The sequence below is a fragment of the Coregonus clupeaformis genome, chromosome 19 (assembly GCF_020615455.1).
Source record: "Coregonus clupeaformis isolate EN_2021a chromosome 19, ASM2061545v1, whole genome shotgun sequence".
In the NCBI taxonomy this organism is placed as follows: Eukaryota; Metazoa; Chordata; class Actinopteri; order Salmoniformes; family Salmonidae; genus Coregonus; species Coregonus clupeaformis.
Window position 1 is genome coordinate 43,386,710 of NC_059210.1, and position 25,901 is coordinate 43,412,610.

The 25,901-nt window shown below is 46.5% G+C and overlaps 1 protein-coding gene across 1 annotated transcript in view; it reads left to right on the forward strand.

The window, feature by feature from the left end:
• The window catches only part of LOC121531351 (semaphorin-3D-like), a 110,328-nt gene that overhangs the window by 57,723 nt on the left and 26,704 nt on the right, over positions 1-25,901 (forward strand). The window contains exons 8-15 of the mRNA XM_041836588.2: positions 13,291-13,427; positions 15,070-15,184; positions 15,351-15,420; positions 16,401-16,545; positions 20,556-20,778; positions 23,682-23,770; positions 24,456-24,497; positions 25,686-25,843. Of these exons, the coding sequence (XP_041692522.1) occupies positions 13,291-13,427; positions 15,070-15,184; positions 15,351-15,420; positions 16,401-16,545; positions 20,556-20,778; positions 23,682-23,770; positions 24,456-24,497; positions 25,686-25,843 (979 nt within the window). The remainder of the gene's footprint in view (positions 1-13,290; positions 13,428-15,069; positions 15,185-15,350; positions 15,421-16,400; positions 16,546-20,555; positions 20,779-23,681; positions 23,771-24,455; positions 24,498-25,685; positions 25,844-25,901) is intronic.

Here is a 25,901-nt window from a genome sequence, read left to right on the forward strand (position 1 = left end):
GTTCACCGGGCCCTAGCCTACACAGTCAGTTCACAGGGCCCTTGTCTACACAGACATTTCACAGGGCCCTTGTCTACACAGACAGTACACATGGCCCTAGTTTACACAGACAGTTCACAGGGCCCTAGTCTACACAGACAGTTCACAGGGCTCTAGTCTACACAGACAGTTCACAGGGCCCTAGTCTACACATAAAGTTCCCAGGGCCCTTGTCTATACACACACAGTTCACTGGCCCTATTCTACACAGACAGTTCAAAGGGCCCTAGTCTCCACAGACAGTTCACATGGCCCTAGTCTACACAGACATTTCACAGGGCCCTTGTCTACACAGAAAGTTCAAACGGCCCTAGTTTACACAGACAGTTCACAGGGCCCTAGTCTACACAGACAGTTCACAGGGCCCTAGTCTATACAGAGAGTTCACAGGGCCATAGTCTACACAGAGAGTTAACAGGGCCTTAGCCTACTCAGACAGTTCACAGGGCCTAGTCTACACAGACAGTTCACAGGGCCCTAGTCTATACAGAGAGTTCACAGGGCCATAGTCTACACAGAGAGTTCACAGGGCCCTAGTTTACACAGACAGTTCACAGGGCCCTAGTCTACACAGACAGTTAACAGGGCCTTAGCCTACTCAGACAGTTCACAGGGCTCTAGTCTACACAGACAGTTCACAGGGCCTTAGTCTCCACAGACAGTTCACAGGGCCCTAGTCTCCACAGACAGTTCACAGGGCCCTAGTCTACACAGACATTTCACAGGGCCCTTGTCTACACAGACGGTTCACATGGCCCTAGTCTACACAGACAGTTAACAGGGCCTTAGCCTACTCAGACAGTTCACAGGGCCCTAGTCTCCACAGACAGTTCACAGGGCCTTAGCCTACTCAGACATTTCAATGGGCCCTAGTCTCCACAGACAGTTCACAGGGCCCTAGTCTACACAGACATTTCACATTGCCCTTGTCTACACATAAAGTTCACATGGCCCTAGTTTACACAGACAGTTCACAGGGCCCTAGTCTACACAGACATTTCACAGGGCCCTAGTCTATACAGAGAGTTCACAGGGCCATAGTATACATAGATAGTTCACAGGGCCCTAGTCTACACAGACAGTTCACTGGGACCTAGTTTACACAGACAGTTTACAGGGCCCTGGTCTACACAGACAGTTCACAGGGCTCTAGTCTACACAGACAGTTCACATGGCCCTAGTTTACACAGACAGTTCACAGGGCCCTAGTCTACACAGACAGTTAACAGGGCCTTAGCCTACTCAGACAGTTCACAGGGCCCTAGTCTACACAGACATTTCACAGGGCACGTGTCTACACAGAAAGTTCACATGGCCCTAGTTTACACAGACAGTTCACAGGGCCCTAGTCTACACAGACATTTCACAGGGCCCTAGTCTATACAGAGAGTTCACAGGGCCATAGTATACATAGATAGTTCACAGGGCCCTAGTCTACACATACAGTTCACTGGGACCTAGTTTACACAGACAGTTTACAGGGCCCTGGTCTACAGACAGTTCACAGGGCTCTAGTCTACAGACAGTTCACAGGGCCCTAGTCTACACACAAAGTTCCCAGGGCCCTTGTCTATACACACACAGTTCACTGGCCCTATTCTACACAGACAGTTCAAAGGGCACTAGTCTACTCAGACAGTTCACATGGCCCTAGTCTATACAGACAGTTCACAGGGCTCTAGTCTACACAGACAGTTCACAGTGCTCTATTCTACACAGACAGTTCACAGGGCCCTAGTCTACACAGACAGTTCACAGGGACCTAGTCTACACACAAAGTTCATAGGGCCCTTTTCTACACAGACAGTACAAGCACTATTCTATGAAGCTCTCTCCTCTATGTCTGTCATTGATCATCAAGTTGTCACCAGTTTCCAACTTCTGACACACACTCTCCACAGTGCACTTGTCTACACAGACAGTTCCCATGGCCCTAGTCTACACAGACAGTTCACAAGGCCCTAGTTTACACAGACAGTTCACAGGGCCTTAGCCTACTCAGACAGTTCACAGGGCTCTAGTCTACACAGACATTTCACAGGGCCCTTCTCTACACAGAAAGTTCACATGGCCCTAGTTTACACAGACAGTTCACAGGGCCCTAGTCTACACAGACAGTTCACAGGTCCTTATCCTACTCAGACAGTTCACAGGGCCCTAGTTTACACAGACAGTTCACAGGGCCCTAGTTTACACAGACAGTTAACAGGGTCTTAGCCTACTCAGACAGTTCACAGGGCCCAAGTCTACACAGACAGTTCACAGGTCCTTATCCTACTCAGACAGTTCACAGGGCCCTAGTCTCCACAGACAGTTCACAGGGCCCTAGTCTACACAGACATTTCACAGGGCCCTTCTCTACACAGAAAGTTCACATGGCCCTAGTTTACACAGACAGTTCACAGGGCCCTAGTCTACACAGACAGTTCACAGGTCCTTATCCTACTCAGACAGTTCACAGGGCCCTAGTCTCCACAGACAGTTCACAGGGCCCTAGTCTACACAGACATTTCACAGGGCCCTTCTCTACACAGAAAGTTCACATGGCCCTAGTTTACACAGACAGTTCACAGGGCCCTAGTCTACACAGACAGTTAACAGGGCCTTAGCCTACTCAGATAGTTCACAGGTCCCTAGTCTCCACAGACAGTTCACAGGGCCCTAGTCTACACAGACATTTCACAGGGCCCTTGTCTACACAGAAAGTTCACATGGCCCTAGTTTACACAGACAGTTCACAGGGCCTTAGCCTACTCAGACAGTTCACAGGGCTCTAGTCTACACAGACAGTTCACAGGGCCTTAGTCTCCACAGACAGTTCACAGGGCCCTAGTCTCCACAGACAGTTCACAGGGCCCTAGTCTACACAGACATTTCACAGGGCCCTTGTCTACACAGACGGTTCACATGGCCCTAGTCTACACAGACAGTTAACAGGGCCTTAGCCTACTCAGACAGTTCACAGGGCCCTAGTCTCCACAGACAGTTCACAGGGCCTTAGCCTACTCAGACATTTCAATGGGCCCTAGTCTCCACAGACAGTTCACAGGGCCCTAGTCTACACAGACATTTCACATTGCCCTTGTCTACACATAAAGTTCACATGGCCCTAGTTTACACAGACAGTTCACAGGGCCCTAGTCTACACAGACATTTCACAGGGCCCTAGTCTATACAGAGAGTTCACAGGGCCATAGTATACACAGACAGTTCACTGGGACCTAGTTTACACAGACAGTTTACAGGGCCCTGGTCTACACAGACAGTTCACAGGGCTCTAGTCTACACAGACAGTTCACATGGCCCTAGTTTACACAGACAGTTCACAGGGCCCTAGTCTACACAGACAGTTAACAGGGCCTTAGCCTACTCAGACAGTTCACAGGGCCCTAGTCTACACAGACATTTCACAGGGCACGTGTCTACACAGAAAGTTCACATGGCCCTAGTTTACACAGACAGTTCACAGGGCCCTAGTCTACACAGACATTTCACAGGGCCCTAGTCTATACAGAGAGTTCACAGGGCCATAGTATACATAGATAGTTCACAGGGCCCTAGTCTACACATACAGTTCACTGGGACCTAGTTTACACAGACAGTTTACAGGGCCCTGGTCTACACAGACAGTTCACAGGGCTCTAGTCTACACAGACAGTTCACAGGGCCCTAGTCTACACACAAAGTTCCCAGGGCCCTTGTCTATACACACACAGTTCACTGGCCCTATTCTACACAGACAGTTCAAAGGGCACTAGTCTACTCAGACAGTTCACATGGCCCTAGTCTATACAGACAGTTCACAGGGCTCTAGTCTACACAGACAGTTCACAGTGCTCTATTCTACACAGACAGTTCACAGGGCCCTAGTCTACACAGACAGTTCACAGGGACCTAGTCTACACACAAAGTTCATAGGGCCCTTTTCTACACAGACAGTACAAGCACTATTCTATGAAGCTCTCTCCTCTATGTCTGTCATTGATCATCAAGTTGTCACCAGTTTCCAACTTCTGACACACACTCTCCACAGTGCACTTGTCTACACAGACAGTTCCCATGGCCCTAGTCTACACAGACAGTTCACAAGGCCCTAGTCTACACAGACAGTTCACAGGTCTCTAGTCTACACAGACAGCTCACAGGGCCCTAGTCCACACACAGAATTCACAGGGCTGTAGTCTTCACAGACATTTCATAGGGCCATAGTCTACACAGACAGTTCACAGGGCCCTTGTGTACACAGACAGTTCACCGGGCACTAGCCTACACAGTCAGTTCACAGGGCCCTAGTCTACACAGACAGTTCACAGGGCCCTAGTCTATACAGAGAGTTCACAGGGCCATAGTCTACACAGACAGTTCACAGGGCCCTAGTTTACACAGACAGTTCACAGGGCCCTAGTTTACACAGACAGTTTACAGGGTCTTAGCCTACTCAGACAGTTCACAGGGCCCAAGTCTACACAGACAGTTCACAGGTCCTTATCCTACTCAGACAGTTCACAGGGCCCTAGTCTCCACAGACAGTTCACAGGGCCCTAGTCTACACAGACATTTCACAGGGCCCTTCTCTACACAGAAAGTTCACATGGCCCTAGTTTACACAGACAGTTCACAGGGCCCTAGTCTACACAGACAGTTAACAGGGCCTTAGCCTACTCAGACAGTTCACAGGGCCCTAGTCTACACAGACATTTCACAGGGCACTTGTCTACAAAGACAATTCACAGGGCTCTAGTCTACACAGACAGTTCACAGGGCCCTAGTCTACACACAAAGTTCCCAGGGCCCTTGTCTATACACACACAGTTCACTGGCCCTATTCTACACAGACAGTTCAAAGGGCCCTAGTCTACTCAGACAGTTCACATGGCCCTAGTCTATACAGACAGTTCACAGGGCTCTAGTCTACACAGACAGTTCACAGTGCTCTATTCTACACAGCCAGTTCACAGGGCCCTAGTCTACACAGACAGTTCACAGGGACCTAGTCTACACACAAAGTTCATAGGGCCCTTTTCTACACAGACAGTGCAAGCACTATTCTATGAAGCTCTCTCCTCTATGTCTGTCATTGATCATCAAGTTGTCACCAGTTTCCAACTTCTGACACACACTCTCCACAATGCACTTGTCTACACAGACAGTTCCCATGGCCCTAGTCTACACAGACAGTTCACAAGGCCCTAGTCTACACAGACAGTTCACAGGTCTCTAGTCTACACAGACAGCTCACAGGGCCCTAGTCCACACACAGAATTCACAGGGCTGTAGTCTTCACAGACATTGCATAGGGCCATAGTCTACACAGACAGTTCACAGGGCCCTTGTGTACACAGACAGTTCACCGGGCCCTAGCCTACACAGTCAGTTCACAGGGCCCTAGTCTACACAGACAGTTCACAGGGCCCTAGTCTATACAGAGAGAGTTCACAGGGCCATAGTCTACAGACAGTTCACAGGGCCCTAGTTTACACAGACAGTTCACCGGGCCCTAGTTTACACAGACAGTTAACAGGGTCTTAGCCTACTCAGACAGTTCACAGGGCCCAAGTCTACACAGACAGTTCACAGGTCCTTATCCTACTCAGACAGTTCACAGGGCCCTAGTCTCCACAGACAGTTCACAGGGCCCTAGTCTCTACAGACATTTCACAGGGCCCTTCTCTACACAGAAAGTTCACATGGCCCTAGTTTACACAGACAGTTCACAGGGCCCTAGTCTACACAGACAGTTAACAGGGCCTTAGCCTACTCAGACAGTTCACAGGGCCCTAGTCTACACAGACATTTCACAGGGCACTTGTCTACACAGAAAGTTCACATGGCCCTAGTTTACACAGACAGTTCACAGGGCCCTAGTCTACACAGACATTTCACAGGGCCCTAGTCTATACAGAGAGTTCACAGGGCCATAGTATACATAGATAGTTCACAGGGCCCTAGTCTACACATACAGTTCACTGGGACCTAGTTTACACAGACAGTTTACAGGGCCCTGGTCTACACAGACAGTTCACAGGGCTCTAGTCTACACAGACAGTTCACAGGGCCCTAGTCTACACTGACAGTTCACAGGGCCCTAGTCTACAAAGACGATTCACAGGGCTCTAGTCTACACAGACAGTTCACAGGGCCCTAGTCTACACACAAAGTTCCCAGGGCCATTGTCTATACACACACAGTTCACTGGCCCTATTCTACACAGACAGTTCAAAGGGCCCTAGTCTACTCAGACAGTTCACATGGCCCTAGTCTATACAGACAGTTCACAGGGCTCTAGTCTACACAGACAGTTCACAGTGCTCTATTCTACACAGACAGTTCACAGGGCCCTAGTCTACACAGACAGTTCACAGGGACCTAGTCTACACACAAAGTTCATAGGGCCCTTTTCTACACAGACAGTACAAGCACTATTCTATGAAGCTCTCTCCTCTATGTCTGTCATTGATCATCAAGTTGTCACCAGTTTCCAACTTCTGACACACACTCTCCACAATGCACTTGTCTACACAGACAGTTCCCATGGCCCTAGTCTACACAGACAGTTCACAAGGCCCTAGTCTACACAGACAGTTCACAGGGACCTAGTCTACACACAAAGTTCATAGGGCCCTTTTCTACACAGACAGTACAAGCACTATTCTATGAAGCTCTCTCCTCTATGTCTGTCATTGATCATCAAGTTGTCACCAGTTTCCAACTTCTGACACACACTCTCCACATTGCACTTGTCTACACAGACAGTTCCCATGGCCCTAGTCTAAACAGACAGTTCACAAGGCCCTAGTCTACACAGACAGTTCACAGGTCTCTAGTCTACACAGACAGCTCACAGGGCCCTAGTCCACACACAGAATTCACAGGGCTGTAGTCTTCACAGACAGTTCATAGGGCCATAGTCTACACAGACAGTTCACAGGGCCCTTGTGTACACAGACAGTTCACCGGGCCCTAGCCTACACAATCAGTTCACAGGGCCCTAGTCTACACAGACAGTTCACAGGGCCCTAGTCTATACAGAGAGTTCACAGGGCCATAGTATACATAGATAGTTCACAGGGCCCTAGTCTACACATACAGTTCACTGGGACCTAGTTTACACAGACAGTTTACAGGGCCCTGGTCTACACAGACAGTTCACAGGGCTCTAGTCTACACAGACAGTTCACAGGGCCCTAGTCTACACTGACAGTTCACAGGGCCCTAGTCTACAAAGACGATTCACAGGGCTCTAGTCTACACAGACAGTTCACAGGGCCCTAGTCTACACACAAAGTTCCCAGGGCCATTGTCTATACACACACAGTTCACTGGCCCTATTCTACACAGACAGTTCAAAGGGCCCTAGTCTACTCAGACAGTTCAATGGCCCTAGTCTATACAGACAGTTCACAGGGCTCTAGTCTACACAGACAGTTCACAGTGCTCTATTCTACACAGACAGTTCACAGGGCCCTAGTCTACACAGACAGTTCACAGGGACCTAGTCTACACACAAAGTTCATAGGGCCCTTTTCTACACAGACAGTACAAGCACTATTCTATGAAGCTCTCTCCTCTATGTCTGTCATTGATCATCAAGTTGTCACCAGTTTCCAACTTCTGACACACACTCTCCACAATGCACTTGTCTACACAGACAGTTCCCATGGCCCTAGTCTACACAGACAGTTCACAAGGCCCTAGTCTACACAGACAGTTCACAGGGACCTAGTCTACACACAAAGTTCATAGGGCCCTTTTCTACACAGACAGTACAAGCACTATTCTATGAAGCTCTCTCCTCTATGTCTGTCATTGATCATCAAGTTGTCACCAGTTTCCAACTTCTGACACACACTCTCACATTGCACTTGTCTACACAGACAGTTCCCATGGCCCTAGTCTAAACAGACAGTTCACAAGGCCCTAGTCTACACAGACAGTTCACAGGTCTCTAGTCTACACAGACAGCTCACAGGGCCCTAGTCCACACACAGAATTCACAGGGCTGTAGTCTTCACAGACAGTTCATAGGGCCATAGTCTACACAGACAGTTCACAGGGCCCTTGTGTACACAGACAGTTCACCGGGCCCTAGCCTACACAATCAGTTCACAGGGCCCTAGTCTACACAGACAGTTCACAGGGCCCTAGTCTATACAGAGAGTTCACAGGGCCCTAGTTTACACAGACAGTTCACAGGGCCCTAGTTTACACAGACAGTTAACAGGGTCTTAGCCTACTCAGACAGTTCACAGGGCCCAAGTCTACACAGAGAGTTCACAGGGCCATAGTCTACACAGACAGTTCACAGGGCCCTAGTTTACACAGACAGTTCACAGGGCCCTAGTTTACACAGACAGTTTACAGGGTCTTAGCCTACTCAGACAGTTCACAGGGCCCAAGTCTACACAGACAGTTCACAGGTCCTTATCCTACTCAGACAGTTCACAGGGCCCTAGTCTCCACAGACAGTTCACAGGGCCCTAGTCTACACAGACATTTCACAGGGCCCTTCTCTACACAGAAAGTTCACATGGCCCTAGTTTACACAGACTGTTCACAGGGCCCTAGTCTACACAGACAGTTAACAGGGCCTTAGCCTACTCAGACAGTTCACAGGGCCCTAGTCTACACAGACATTTCACAGGGCACTTGTCTACAAAGACAATTCACAGGGCTCTAGTCTACACAGACAGTTCACAGGGCCCTAGTCTACACACAAAGTTCCCAGGGCCCTTGTCTATACACACACAGTTCACTGGCCCTATTCTACACAGACAGTTCAAAGGGCCCTAGTCTACTCAGACAGTTCACATGGCCCTAGTCTATACAGACAGTTCACAGGGCTCTAGTCTACACAGACAGTTCACAGTGCTCTATTCTACACAGCCAGTTCACAGGGCCCTAGTCTACACAGACAGTTCACAGGGACCTAGTCTACACACAAAGTTCATAGGGCCCTTTTCTACACAGACAGTGCAAGCACTATTCTATGAAGCTCTCTCCTCTATGTCTGTCATTGATCATCAAGTTGTCACCAGTTTCCAACTTCTGACACACACTCTCCACAATGCACTTGTCTACACAGACAGTTCCCATGGCCCTAGTCTACACAGACAGTTCACAAGGCCCTAGTCTACACAGACAGTTCACAGGTCTCTAGTCTACACAGACAGCTCACAGGGCCCTAGTCCACACACAGAATTCACAGGGCTGTAGTCTTCACAGACATTGCATAGGGCCATAGTCTACACAGACAGTTCACAGGGCCCTTGTGTACACAGACAGTTCACCGGGCCCTAGCCTACACAGTCAGTTCACAGGGCCCTAGTCTACACAGACAGTTCACAGGGCCCTAGTCTATACAGAGAGTTCACAGGGCCATAGTCTACACAGACAGTTCACAGGGCCCTAGTTTACACAGACAGTTCACCGGGCCCTAGTTTACACAGACAGTTAACAGGGTCTTAGCCTACTCAGACAGTTCACAGGGCCCAAGTCTACACAGACAGTTCACAGGTCCTTATCCTACTCAGACAGTTCACAGGGCCCTAGTCTCCACAGACAGTTCACAGGGCCCTAGTCTCCACAGACATTTCACAGGGCCCTTCTCTACACAGAAAGTTCACATGGCCCTAGTTTACACAGACAGTTCACAGGGCCCTAGTCTACACAGACAGTTAACAGGGCCTTAGCCTACTCAGACAGTTCACAGGGCCCTAGTCTACACAGACATTTCACAGGGCACTTGTCTACACAGAAAGTTCACATGGCCCTAGTTTACACAGACAGTTCACAGGGCCCTAGTCTACACAGACATTTCACAGGGCCCTAGTCTATACAGAGAGTTCACAGGGCCATAGTATACATAGATAGTTCACAGGGCCCTAGTCTACACATACAGTTCACTGGGACCTAGTTTACACAGACAGTTTACAGGGCCCTGGTCTACACAGACAGTTCACAGGGCTCTAGTCTACACAGACAGTTCACAGGGCCCTAGTCTACACTGACAGTTCACAGGGCCCTAGTCTACAAAGACGATTCACAGGGCTCTAGTCTACACAGACAGTTCACAGGGCCCTAGTCTACACACAAAGTTCCCAGGGCCATTGTCTATACACACACAGTTCACTGGCCCTATTCTACACAGACAGTTCAAAGGGCCCTAGTCTACTCAGACAGTTCACATGGCCCTAGTCTATACAGACAGTTCACAGGGCTCTAGTCTACACAGACAGTTCACAGTGCTCTATTCTACACAGACAGTTCACAGGGCCCTAGTCTACACAGACAGTTCACAGGGACCTAGTCTACACACAAAGTTCATAGGGCCCTTTTCTACACAGACAGTACAAGCACTATTCTATGAAGCTCTCTCCTCTATGTCTGTCATTGATCATCAAGTTGTCACCAGTTTCCAACTTCTGACACACACTCTCCACAATGCACTTGTCTACACAGACAGTTCCCATGGCCCTAGTCTACACAGACAGTTCACAAGGCCCTAGTCTACACAGACAGTTCACAGGGACCTAGTCTACACACAAAGTTCATAGGGCCCTTTTCTACACAGACAGTACAAGCACTATTCTATGAAGCTCTCTCCTCTATGTCTGTCATTGATCATCAAGTTGTCACCAGTTTCCAACTTCTGACACACACTCTCCACATTGCACTTGTCTACACAGACAGTTCCCATGGCCCTAGTCTAAACAGACAGTTCACAAGGCCCTAGTCTACACAGACAGTTCACAGGTCTCTAGTCTACACAGACAGCTCACAGGGCCCTAGTCCACACACAGAATTCACAGGGCTGTAGTCTTCACAGACAGTTCATAGGGCCATAGTCTACACAGACAGTTCACAGGGCCCTTGTGTACACAGACAGTTCACCGGGCCCTAGCCTACACAATCAGTTCACAGGGCCCTAGTCTACACAGACAGTTCACAGGGCCCTAGTCTATACAGAGAGTTCACAGGGCCCTAGTTTACACAGACAGTTCACAGGGCCCTAGTTTACACAGACAGTTAACAGGGTCTTAGCCTACTCAGACAGTTCACAGGGCCCAAGTCTACACAGACAGTTCACAGGTCCTTATCCTACTCAGACAGTTCACAGGGCCCTAGTCTCCACAGACAGTTCACAGGGCCCTAGTCTACACAGACATTTCACAGGGCCCTTCTCTACACAGAAAGTTCACATGGCCCTAGTTTACACAGACAGTTCACAGGGCCCTAGTCTACACAGACAGTTCACAGGTCCTTATCCTACTCAGACAGTTCACAGGGCCCTAGTCTCCACAGACAGTTCACAGGGCCCTAGTCTACACAGACATTTCACAGGGCCCTTCTCTACACAGAAAGTTCACATGGCCCTAGTTTACACAGACAGTTCACAGGGCCCTAGTCTACACAGACAGTTAACAGGGCCTTAGCCTACTCAGATAGTTCACAGGTCCCTAGTCTCCACAGACAGTTCACAGGGCCCTAGTCTACACAGACATTTCACAGGGCCCTTGTCTACAAAGAAAGTTCACATGGCCCTAGTTTACACAGACAGTTCACAGGGCCCTAGTCTACACAGACAGTTCACACGGCCCTAGTCTATACAGAGATTTCACAGGGCCATAGTCTACACAGATAGTTCACAAGAACATTGTCTACACAGAAAGTTCACATGGCCGTAGTTTACACAGACAGTTCAGAGTGCCCTAGTCTACACAGACAGTTCACAGGGCCCTAGTCTATACAGAGAGTTCACAGGGCCATAGTATACACAGATAGTTCACAGGACCCTTGTCTACAGAGACAGTTCACTGGGACCTAGTCTACACAGACAGTTCACAGGGCCCTAGTCTACACAGACAGTTCACAGGGCCCTAGTCTACACACAAAGTTCACAGGGCCCTTGTCTATACACACACAGTTCACAGGTCTCTAGTCTAATCAGACAGTTCACAGGGCCCTAGTCTACACAGACAGTTCAAAGGGCCCTAGTCTACACAGACAGTTCACAGGGCCCTAGTCTACAGAGACAGTTCACAGGGCTCTAGTCTACACAGAGTTCACAGGGCCCTAGTCTACACAGACAGTTCACAGGGCCCTAGTCTACACAGACAGTTCACAGGGCCCTAGTCTACAGAGACAGTTCACAGGGCTCTAGTCTACACACAAAGTTCACAGGGCCCTTGTCTACACAGACAGTTCACATGACCCTAGTCTACGCAGACATCTCACAGGGCCTTAGTCTGCACACACTGTTCACAGGGCTCTAGTCTACACAGACAGTTCACAGGGCCCTAGTCTACACAGACAGTTCACAAGGCCCTATTCTACGCAGACATCTCACATGGCCCTAGTCTACACAGACAGTTCACAGGGCCTTAGTCTACACAGACAGTTCACAGGACCCTAGTCTACACAGACAGTTCACAGTGCTCTATTCTACACAGACAGTTCACAGGGCCCTAGTCTACACAGACAGTTCACAGGGCCCTAGTCTACACACAAAGTTCATTGGGCCCTTTTCTACACAGACAGTACAATCACTATTCTATGATGCTCTCTTCTCTATGTCTGTCATGGATTATCAAGTTGTCACCAGTTTCCAACTTCTGACACACACTCTCCACATTTCACAGCCAGGAGCGGGGTGTGTATGAGTTCTCTGGAGTGATGCTGTCACTCAGTGTGTAATATGTTGTGTGTGTGTGTGTGTGTGTGTGTGTGTGTGTGTGTGTGTGTGTGTGTGTGTGTGTGTGTGTGTGTGTGTGTGTGTGTGTGTGTCAGGGGTTCTGGAACATCTTACCTAGCGTACAGTAACAGTGACTCTGTGTAATATGTTGTGTGTGTGTGTGTGTGTGTGTGTGTGTGTGTGTGTGTGTGTGTGTGTGTGTGTGTGCGCATGCCTACATTATCCTATTCTAAGGAATCCCCCCGGAGGCTTCGGTTAGTTTCCTCGGTTGATGTCATGTTGATGTCATGTTCCTGTAACACAGCGCACAGCCACATGCTTTCTTTCTCACTCTGTCTCGTTCCTTTCTTCTGTTCCAAGGCCCTGTCTGGGGGTATTTTAATGTTCATAACTCAGGGTACTCAGAGGAGACTGCAAATAAATACATAAAAGACGCTCTGCTATGTCCACAGGGTAAGGATGTAAACATGAAAAATGTTGCACTTATAACTCTCTCTCCACCTCTCCACCTCCCCCATATCTCTCTCTCTCTCTCTCTCTCTCTCTCTATCTCTCTCTAGAGGCCAGGTTTGTATCAGCCCATCCTGTGTCAGACACCTACAACCCTGACGATGACAAGATCTACTTCTTCTTCCGCGAGTCGTCACGTGACGGCAACGATAAGAGTGTCCTGTCCCGCGTGGCACGCGTCTGCCAGGTGAGATGGGGGAGAGGTGTAGAAGGGTAAAAGTGAGTGAGGGATGGTTTTGGGGAGAGGTCAGGGAAGAGGTGAGGAGGAGGACAGACATCTAACAGGGCGCATGTACGTTGATAGATCTCTTTCCACTACTACAGAGCTGGCCTCTCCACAGATGTGCTTAAATCTCCCTGGGACGATACCTCCTAGTACATTCCTCTTGTGTAGTCTGCCGACAGAGGAACGGACCACTGCTGTCAGAGAGGGTAAATCATGGTTTAACCTCTTTTTGTGTCTTACTGACAGGGCAGCCTATGGTCTGGTCCCAAGACAGCGTAGGAGTAGGAATGAAGTAGGACTGTAGGCTAGTTGGTCCTGTATCATTTGGGTCCTGCTCCAGCCCTACTCCTGCTTTATGCTCTACATCTAGCCCAAACCCCCAGCTTTAACTCCTTCCATGTTCACAGTTCTGAAGGAGCTGTGTAGGTCAACCAATACAGCAGAAACTCTGCTCAGGCCTGTTAGCGGGCTAGCTGGAGACTACAGCAGGTTGATAAGTTTAATCAGGTGTGTGAATACTTGGCTGGAACCAAAGCCTGCACCCAGACTGGCTCGTTGCAGAAAAGATAGGCCACTGTTGGACGAAAATATTATATTTCAGTTCCCAGCTATGTGGGGTTTGGTATTTTCTGGTAGTAGGGAGACTGTACCTGGACCCTTCCCACTATAAAAATTCCAAGCTCCATTGCAACATTCCCAGTCACACGCACTTAGAGTGTTTATGACTTGGGAGTAAGCTGTAAGGCCGATGAGGCAGGAGAAGGATTCCTTGTCCTGTGTCTACAGCCGACCATAGAGGGGTTCCTCTCTGGATAAGTGGAATAACAAAGCTTCATTAATCTTTGAAGATAATCCTATTTAGAAAACGCTAAAGCCATTATCCCTTCCTTTTCAATAATTGTGTGTCTATAGCTTTAGTTTAGTCTGCAGGCCAAGTTCAATAGGGAGGTTAGTCTAGGGCCCTTGTGCTGGATAAAGGGGCCCTGTACTTGATATGCATATTTGAGTACTCCTACCCTAACCCTGACCCTGAGAAGGGCATTGCTTTATTGAGTAGCGCATTCAGCCAGGGGTATACATATGCTAATTAGAAAACCTGCATAATTAATGAGCTTGCTACTTTACCTTCATTTCTTCTTTCCTCATCTTTCTATTTCTTTAGATTCTTTCTCTCCCTTTCTCTGGCTTTAATTCTTCCTTCATACTGCTATTCTTGTCCTACTAAATCCCTCTACCCTATTCTCTCCTCCTTGTCAGCTATTTTTCTCTTCAGTCCTCTCGCCCTCCTTTGTCAGTTCATTCCGACTGCCATCATCATTACCGTAATAAGCAGACCTCAGTCCTCTGCCAGTCAAATAATCAGAATTCTGTCTTTACCTTGGTTTATTTAAACTAGTCTCAAACAGGAGTGTAAGATTTCAAGGTCTGTAAAAATTGTTTGCAGTTGTGTTGTACTTGATATGTCAGATCTGTGAACTAGATTGTGGTTGTTTCATGGTTTTAAACCTGCAAAACTGATTTCAGTTGTATTTGTGTGTCAGACTATGGTTATGTAATGGTTGTGTAATGGTTGTGTTATGGTTGTGTTATGGTTGTGTTTCAGAATGACGTGGGAGGGTTGAGGAGTCTGACCAATAAGTGGACGACGTTCCTCAAAGCCAGACTGGTGTGTTCCATCCCTGGACCCGATGGAGTGGACACACACTTTGACGAGCTCCGTAAATCACGCACGCACGCACGCACACACACACACACACACACACACACACACACACACACACACACACACACACACACACACACACACATTACATGCTTCCATGTTTACATGCTCACTAAATGCCACATTCTTACCTTTTATGTGTGTGTGTATGTGTGTTGTAGAGGACATATTCCTGCTCCCCACCAGAGATGAGAAGAACCCTGTTGTGTATGGAGTCTTCACCACCTCCAGGTAAAACACATAGTACACCATACCATACTTAAGCAATAAGGCATGAGAACCCGAGGATTATCGTGTGAATAACTCCAGACTAAGGGCTGTTCTTAGGCCATAGTCAAAGCCAAGGGCCAGGAAAACAGCACTTAGGAGTGTGTTATTCACGATAATTCCCGGGTTTGAGGGCTTATTACTTGTATAAAACGGTTGCCAACACGTAACACGTTATTTTAATGAGTACATTTTTTCATTTCATCCTTCCACCATGCAAAATAGTCCAGGCAAAAGACAGTCGTTAGTTCTGAGATTCTGAAGTTGCTAGCCAAATGAGCTGGTTGTTCATTCTATCCATTTTATTTGCAATGGTTGCTATGCTAAACAAATCATTGGCATGTAGCTATGCAGGCTAGCTACTTCTCTTTTCTTAGCTAGTCAACTAAAGCTAACACACAATCGCATCAAGCAGCTGAAATGACAACAAACTATGTGCATTTTCGTTTGTTTTACCTTTGTTTCTATTGCCATTGTTTTGGATATCCATTATAGGGGTCCTGATGAATTAATTTGCCTGGCTCAGAGAAGCTGTTAGTCTTGTCACATTCATAAGCATGGCACGGTGGAGATCGCAACAAAAAAATACTGCTACATTGTTCCAAAGGTCGGAGAGGCAGACAGCAAGGTTTGACGAACCCCAACTGTTGCAAACCGAATGCTAGGCTAGTAGCATTGGGGAGATTTGTCTTGATGCTTTTTTCCAAGGGAGATAAAGTTTATCGATTGCTTGGCTGGGCTGTGTGGGACAGTGGATGCGCATTGACAATTTAAATGGAACTGTTAACAGGCATTACCCGGGAATTGTGGTGAATAACTGCTTCCTATTAACCAATCAGCAGCATCCAGGATCCAAACAACCTGTTATATAATGAGACGTCTCTCTACTGTACCTCTCAGGTTATTCCTCCCACTATACCTATTAGACTGTGTTTATCCCCCAGCTCTGTGTTCCGTGGCTCAGCGGTATGTGTGTACAGCATGGCTGACATACGAGCTGTGTTCAACGGACCCTACGCTCACAAGGAAGGACCTGACCATCGCTGGGTAGAATATGAGGGAAGAATACCTTACCCTCGCCCTGGAACGGTACAGTAACACACACACTCATCTCTCCTAGCCCTACTCCCCTCCATTTCCCTCCTGGGCGTGAGCAGGGACACATGCAAGATGACCTCATACTGTTTCTGTACAGGATTATTTAGACAGACCCCTTCTACTCCACTTAAATGACTTACAGTATATGACCCAATCCTGATATATGACACAGTCCTGATGAACAATAATAAACATCCATCTATTATGTGTGCCTGTGCGCATAATGCATCTCTGTGAGAGTGTGACAGAAGTAAACGTTTGTGTGTGTGTGTGTGCGTGTGTGTGTGTGTGATATATGACCTAGTCTCAGTCCTGATGAACAATAATAAACTGCAGTCTGGGCGGCAGCTTTGTTGATGTCACTAAATCGTCACGGTGATCACCATCGTATGTTTCCTTTTCTGCAGTGTTTGTGGAACTGATTAAAAAGAGGGGCTGTGACTGGTGTGTGTGTACAGTGCATTCGGAAAGTATTCAGACCTCTTGACTTTTTCCACATTTTGTTACGTTACAGCTTTATTCTAAAATGGATTAAATAAATACAAATCCTCATCAGTCTGCACACAATACCGCATAATGACAACGTGAAAACAGTTTATTTTTATTTTTATGTTTGTACATTTATCAAAAAAAATAAAAAACAGAAATACCTTATTTACATAAGTATTCAGACCCTTTGCTCTGAGACTCGAAATTGAGCTCAGGTTTCCATTGGTCATCCTTGAGATGTTTCTACAATTTGATTGGAGCCCACCTGTGGTGAATTCTACTGATTGGACATGATTTGGAAAGGCACACACCTGTCTAAGGTCCCACAGTTGACAGTGCATGTCAGAGCAAAAACCCAGCCATGAGGGCGAATGAATTGTCCGTAGAGCTCCGAGACAGGATTGTGTCGAGGCACAGATCTGGGGAAGGGTAACAAAACATTTATGCAGCATTGAAGGTCCCCAAGAGCACTCCACCCTAGTCTAAACAGACAGTTCACTCAGGTCTCCATCATTCTTAAATGGAAGAAGTTTGGAACCACCAAGACTCTTCCTAGAGCTGGTCGCCTGACCAAACTGAGCAATCGGGGGAGAAGGGCCTTGCTCAAGGAGGTGACCAAGAACCTGATGGTCATTCTGACAGAGCTCCAGAGTTCCTCTGTGGAGATGGGAAAACCTTCCAGTAGGACAACCATCTCTGCAGCACTCCACCCTAGTCTAAACAGACAGTTCACTCAGGTCTTTATGATAGAGTGGCCAGACGGAAGCCACTCCTTAGTAAAAGGCACATGACAGCCTGCTTGGTGTTTGCCAAAAGGCACCTAAAGGACTCTTAGACCATGAGAAACAAGATTCTCTGGTCTGATGAAACCAAGATTGAACGCTTTGGCCTGAATGCCAAGCGTCACTTCTGGAGGAAACCAGGCACCATCTCTACGGTGAAGCATGGGGGTGCCAGCATCATGCTGTGGGGATGTTTTTCAGCCGCAGGGACTGGGAGACTAGTCAGGATCGAGGGAAAGATGAATGGAGCAAAGTACAGAGTGATCATTGATGAAAACCTGCTCCAGAGCGCTCAGGACCTCAGACTGGGGCGATGGTTCACCTTCAAACTAACCTAAGCATACAGCCAAGACAACGCAGGAGTGGCTTTGTGACAAGTCTCTCAATGTCCTTGAGTGGCCCAGCTAGAGCCCAGACTTGAACCCGATCGAACATCTCTGGAGAGACCTGAAAATAGCTGTGCAGCGACGATTCCCATTCAACTTGACAGACCTTGAGAGGATCTGCAGAGAAGAATGGGAGAAGCTCCGCAAATACAGGTATGCCAAGCTTGTAGCGTCATACCCAAGAAGACTCGAGGCTGTAATCGCTGCCAAAGGTGCTTCAACAAAGTACTGAGTAAAGGGTCTGAATACTTATGTAAATTTGATATTTCAGTTTTTATTTTTGACACATTTGCTTTGTCATTATGGGGTATTGTGTGTAGATTGATGAGGGAAAAAAGGATTTAACCATTTTAGAATAAGGCTGTAACGTAACAAAATGTGGAAAAAGTCAAGGGGGCTGAATACTTTCCGAATGTACTGTATGTGTCGGTACATTTGTGTATATGCGCGCATGTGTGTGTATGTGTGTGTGAGGGGATATGCATGGCGCTGTCAAGAGATGGTTTATAATGGTATAATAGGAGGAAAAGACGGGGTACACGGGTTGTGTACTCCAGATGTAGCGGTACATACCTGTATCTGTGGAGTACCTCAGCTCACCACCAGAGGGAGACACACACTTATTATATAGACCATAGACCACTGACAACACCTGGAAAAATTTGACAAACACTATTTTAATTTACATTTACATCATTTAGCAGACGCTCTTATCCAGAGCGACTTATAAATTGGTACATTCAACTCATGATAGCCAGTGGGACAACCACTTTTTTTCTTCTGTTTTTTTATGGGGTGGGGGCGGGGGGCGGGGTTGGGGTAGAAGGATTACTTTATACTATTCCAGGTATTCCTTAAAGAGGTAGTGTTTCAAGTGTCTCCTGAAGGTGGTCAGTGACTCCGCTGTCCTGGCGTCGTGGGGGAGCTTGTTCCACCATTGGGGTGCCAGAGCAGCGAATAGCTTTGACTGGGCTGAGCGGGAACTGTGCTTCCGTAGAGGTAGGGGAGCTAGCAGGCCAGAGGTGGATGAACGTAGTGCCCTCGTTTGGGTGTAGGGTCTAATCAGAGCCTGAAGGTAAGGAGGTGCCGTTCCCCTCACAGCTCCGTAGGCAAGCACCATGGTCTTGTAGTAGATGCGAGCCTCAACTGGAAGCCAGTGGAGTATGCGGAGGAGCAGGGTGACATGAGAGAACTTGGGAAGGTTGAACACCAGACGGGCTGCGGCGTTCTGGATAAGTTGTAGGGGTTTAATGGCACAGGCAGGGAGCCCAGTCAACAGCGAGTTGCAGTAATCCAGACGGGAGATGACAAGTGCCTGGATTAGGACCTGTGCCGCTTTCTGTGTAAGGTAGGGTTGTACTATGCGAATGTTGTAGAGCATGAACCTGCAGGATCGGGTCACCGCTTTGATGTTAGGGTGTTGTCCAGGGTCACGCCAAGGTTCTTTGCACTCTGGGAGGAGGACACAATGGAGTTGTCAACCGTGATGGCGAGATCATGGAGATCATGGAGCGGGCAGTCCTTCCCCGGGAGGAAGAGCAGCTCAGTCTTGCCAAGGTTCAGCTTGAGGTGGTGATCCGACATCCACACTGATATGTCTGCCAGACATGCAGAGATGCAATTCGCCACCTGGTTATCAGAAGGGGGAAAGGAGAAAATTAATTGTGTGTTGTCTGCGTAGCAATGATAGGAGAGACCATGTGAGGATATGACAGAGCCAAGTGACTTGGTGTATGGAGAGAATAGGAGAGGGCCTAGAACTGAGCCCTGGGAGACACCAGTGGTGAGAGCACGTGGTGCGGAGACAGATTCTAGCCACGCCACCTGGTAGGAGCGACCTGTCAGGTAGGACGCAATCCAAGAGTGAACAGCACTATAATGTTAAAGACGCACTCCAGGCTCCTTTTCACCTTATTTAACACCTGATTTACTTAACAAAAGGCCCATCTCAATAGGTGATCCAGGTATAACATGACATGGCACAAGTGGGGGGGATGGCCTCTCCACTTTTGTATTGCTTCTCAACCAGGGGCGGAGACAGATGAAATCACATCAGACCATCAGACCAACTCCTTGAATGGCCTAAAAAACACTATTTTGCTAGAAATGTGTTTTTTTACCCTTAAGTGGGTGTGCATTACTGTATTTATACTTGGGATATTGTTTTTTCAAAAGGAAAAGGTCCAACATAGCTGGAGTGCGTCTTTAATGACAGGGAATCCTAAAATTAATCCTTTAGGTACTTAGCTAGATGAGTATCTGCTTCTAGGTAGGCTTTCATGCTGTCTTCTTCTCTAATCCAGATAAAATAATCTAAACATAATTTTCTATCCCCTCTCCCCAGTGTCCCAGTAAGACGTATGATCCCAGGATAAGGACCACTAAAGACTTCTCAGACGAGGTGGTCAGTTTCATCCGCTTCCACCCCCTCATGTTCCGCTCCATCTATCCCCTGACCGGCCGGCCCGTGTTCACGCTTGTACGTGTCGACTACACACTGACACAGATAGTGGTGGACCGCGTCATGGCTGAGGACGGACAGTATGAAGTCATGTTCCTGGGGACAGGTGAGAGATGCACACAAACACACACACACACACACACACACAAACACACACACACACACACACACACACACACACACACACAGACACACACACACACACACACACACACACACACACACACACACACACACACACACACACACACACACACACACACACACACACACACACACACACACACACACACACACACACACACACACAAACACACACACACACACAAACAAACAAACACTTTTCACTAACCCTAACATTCTCCTCTCAGCCTTCCTCTTTAACCTGAGAATGTTAAGACTGTTTGAATGTTAGATATTGTTTTTAATTCCATCTTGCGGTATTGTTGATACTCACTGTATGAGCTCCATATGAAATTCTCTGTCCCCTATCATATTTGAGTCCGAAAAGGATATTCATATGATAGGTAAGATATACAACAACTTGCAGAAACCTATCCAACTGACAATCTCTTAGAAAAAAATATCAACTATTGGAACCAAGACTTAAAAATAACGGATATTGGCACAAGATGGAGGGAATGTTGACATTTTCAATGCCTTCAGAAAGTATTCACACCCCTTGACTTTTTCCACATTTTGTTGTATTACAGCCTGAATTTAAAATTGATTAAATTGAGATTTTTTGTTACTGGCCTTCACACAATAACCCATCACGTCAAAGTGGAATTGTGTTTTTAGACATTTTTACAAATTAATTACAGATTAAAATCTGAAATGTTTTGAGTCAATAAGTATTCAACCCCTTTGTTATGACAAGCCTAAATAAGTTCAGGAGCAAAAACTTGCTTAGCATGTCACATAATAAGTTGCATGGACTCACTCTGCAATAATAGTGTTTAACATATTTTTTTTAATGACTACCTCATCTCTATACCCCACAAATACAATTATCTGTCCTTCAGTCCAGCAGTAAATAGATTCAACCAGATAGACCAGGGAGGTTTTCCAATGCCTCGTAAAGAAGTGTACCTATTGGTAGATGTGTACAAATTTAAAAAGCAGACATTGACTATCCCTTTGAACATGGTGAAGTAATTAATTACACTTTGGATGGTGTATAAATAAACCCAGTCACTACAAAGATACAGGCGTCCTTCCTAACTCAGTTGCCGGAGAGGCAGGAAACCGCTCAAGGATTTCAATTGTGAATTTAAAACAGTTACAGAGTTTAATGGGCGTGATAGGAGAAAACTGAGAATGGATCAACAACATTGTAGTTACTCCACAATGCTAACCTAAATGACAGAGTGAAAAGAAGGAAGCATGTACAGAATACAACTATTCCAAAAGATGCATCCTGTTTACAACAAGGCACTTAAGTAAAAACTGCAAAGAATGTGGCAAAGAAATTAACTTTATGTCCTGAATACAAAGCGTTATGTTTGATGCAAATCCAACACAACACATCACTGAGTACCACTCTTCATATTTTCAAGCATGGTGGTGGCTGCATCATGTTATAGGTATGCTTGTCATCGGCAAGAACTTGGGAGTATTTTAGGATAAAATAAACGAAATAGAGCTAAGCACAGGCAAAGTCCTAGAGGAAAACCTGGTTCAGTCTGCTTTCCAACAGACACTGGGAGACATATTCACCTTTTAGCAGGACTATGACCTAAAACACAAGGCCAAATATACACTGGACTTGCTTACCAAGACGACATTGAATGTTCCTGAGTGGCTTAGTTACAGTTTTGTCTTAAATCGGCTTGAAAATCTATGACAAGACTTGAAAATGTCTGTCTAGCAAGCGGATGGGCCTCCTCTGTAGCTCAGTTGGTAGAGCATGGCGCTTGCAACGCCAGGGTTGTGGGTTTGTTTCCCACGGGGGGCCAGTGTGAAAAAATGTATGCACTCACTAACTGTAAGTCGCTCTGGATAAGAGCGTCTGCTAAATGACTAAATTGTAAAATGTAATCAACAACCAACTTGATAGAGCTTGAAGAATAAAAATATATATAATGTGCAAATATTGTACAATCCAGGTGTGCAAAGCTCTTAGAGATTTACCCAGAAAGACTCACTGCCAACGGTGATTCTAACATGTATTGACTCAGGGGTGTGAATACTTATGTAATCAAGATATATTCATGTTTTATTTTCATATGTATTTGTTCACAAATGTTCAAAGTTTTCTTCCACTTTGACAGTATGAAGTATTTTGTGTAGATCGTTGACAAAAAAATGACAATTAAATCCATTTGAATCCCACCTTGTAAAACAACAAAATATGGGAAAAGTCAAGGGGTGTGAATACTTTCTTAAGGCACTGTAACTAACGAAATTACAGTTAACGAAAATGTACGCTTAATCCAGTATAAACTAATGTATATAATGTATTATACAACAGACAAAATTCACAAATTATACAGCACAAGGGCAGAGTCATGTCTTAAGTGTAAAACTAACAATGACTCAATAATCCATGCCTTCTGGGAATGCTATAAAGTCCAAAAGTTATGGCCGGAGTTAGAATGTTGGCTGTCAGAAGTATTGTTACAATGTAAATTTACTTTTAATCCGTCAGTCCCGATGGGTAAGGACGATACTTTTCGCTTCAATCATCTTGAAAAAACATATACTTAAAAACTGAAAATCAACTGTGCAGTTGTGATGTTGTTGATGTTTTTGTGCATCTGTATGCTGTCCTTTGTATGTTTATGTTTTATATTGTTTAAATTAAATTAAATTTTACAAAAAAAATGAAATCCCCTGACTTTGCTGTCATGCTCAGACTGACCAGCAGAGAGAGCTACAACATCATAGTCTGTTTGGAGCCATTTCAGTAGAACTCTCTCACTAGAAAGCTAGCGAAAGGGAAGGTCTATGTGTGTGTGTATTTCATAAGCATGTGAAAATATAAGCGTGTGTGTGTGTGTTGTCCAGATGCTGGGTCAGTCCTGAAGGTGGTGAGCATTACTCAGGAGAACTGGTCTACTGAGGAGGTGATTCTGGAGGAGCTCCTGGTGTTCCAGGTAACAGTCACACACACACACACACACACACACACACACACACACACACACACACACACACACACACACACACACACACACACCTCTGAGTAATGTCTTAATTGACATAGGTTTTGGGAAAGTTTCATACGTCTACACCAGATCTGTCAGACTTATAGCACTCTGATTCAGATAACTGACTTTTCCTAAGTCATATTACCTCTACTGCAGGCAGAAAAGGGTATTTGCATGTAGCTACTCATAATACTAAAAAACAAATATCCTGAGTTTCCTTCTATCCTGGAATTCAAGGTCAAGGTGATTTGTCAATTAATATTACCTTATCTACCAAACATTTTCATTTAGCAATGACAGGAGCTCTTGATTGAAGGGTTGTCAACTCTTTAAACAACAGGAAAATATTAATGTCTTTCGATTCTAAACACACAGCAGGAGTTCTGGGGGTATAGACAGGAGAGTTGGTGTGTTTCTCTAGTATTACAGACATAGAGTGAGTTTATTCTCTCTCGTTGATTCACAGACTCATTGGTTGAACTCCCTAACCTGAGGCCATCTCCGCAGCTGGAAAATTAGCTTGATTTTTCTCAAGCAGAACTAATTAGATAACTACAATATGTATTAAGTAGGAAGTATGAGTCAGTGTGTATGTGTGTATAGTGGAGATAATGTGTGTTTTCTCCTCAAGGCTCCCACTCCCATCCTGAGTATGGAGATCTCTTCTAAACAGGTAAGAACTCCCCTCTTCTCTCTATCCCTCCTTTCAATCTCTGTCCCTCCCTACATTTCTCATATACTGTAGCTTTAGGTTCAGGGGTACTAACTGCACCATCCAAAGCCACCTTCCCTCTTTCCTTCCCTTCTGCCCCCCTCCTCTTCCCCTCTCTTCCTCCCCTCCTCCTCCCCTCTCCTCCTCCCCTCTCTTCCTCCCCTCCTCCTCCCCTCTCTTCCTCCCCTCCTCCTTCTCTCTCTTCCTCTCCTCCTCCTTCTCCTCTCCTCCCTCGCTAACTGAGAGTCAGGGATGTCAGCAGACCCTTCAACTCCAATCACAGCCTCCCTTCATCTGCCACAGCCTGTGTGTGTGTGTGCGCGCATGTGCGTGTGTTCATCTCATCCCAACCCATCCCCCAGTGTTTTCCATGTTTCCGTTCAGTGTTTGTTTTGGAATCCCTGGTTCAGACGAGTCCAGGCAGATCCATACAAAACACCTTCCTTTCTCTCTCTCTCTCTCTCTCTCTCTCTCTCTCTCTCTCTCTCTCTCTCTCTCTCTCTCTCTCTCTCTCTCTCTCTCTCTCTCTCTCTCTCTCTCTCTCTCTCTCTCTCTCTCTCTCATTGTTGAAGGTTTTGTTGTTTAAACAAGCTTTAGAGTTATGGGGGTTGACTTCCAGTAATAATAACATTGGAGGTGAGATCCTTAAGGATACACTCTTAGAAAAAAGGGTTCCAGAAAGGTTATTAGTCTGTCCCAATAGGATAACCCTTTTTGGTTCCAGGTAGAACCCTTTTTGGTTCCAAGTAGAACTATTTTGGGTTCCATGTAGAACCCTCTGTGGAAAGGGTTCTACCTGGAATCAAAAAGGGTTCTTCAAAGGGTTCTCCTATGCGGATAGCCGAAGAACCCTTTTAGGTTCTAGATAGCACCTTTTTTTCTAAGAGTGTACTGTACTATATGCTGCTGGACATGTGGGTGTACTAAATCACACATGTACTCACATGCATGCACACGCATGGACACACGTGTACACACAAGGAATAAAACTGAGATCAGAAAAACACAGGTCTCTTTCCCACAATGAACCATAGTATAGTGTAAACAACACCAACATATAGCAAGGTGATTAGTTGATTAGTTGAAACAGGTGTGCTAGACTGTACCCTTTTCTGAGGTTGTTTGTTCTCTCCATCTCTGTCTCCAAAGCAACAGCTGTATGTGGGTTCGGGGGCTGGGCTAGCCCAGGTGTCACTGAGCAGGTGTCACCTGTATGGTCAGCTGTGTGCAGAGTGCTGCCTCGCCAGAGATCCCTACTGCGCCTGGGACGGACACACCTGCTCACGATACGTCCCAGCATCCAAGAGGTAGAGCACACACACACACACACACACACACACACACACACACACACACACACACACA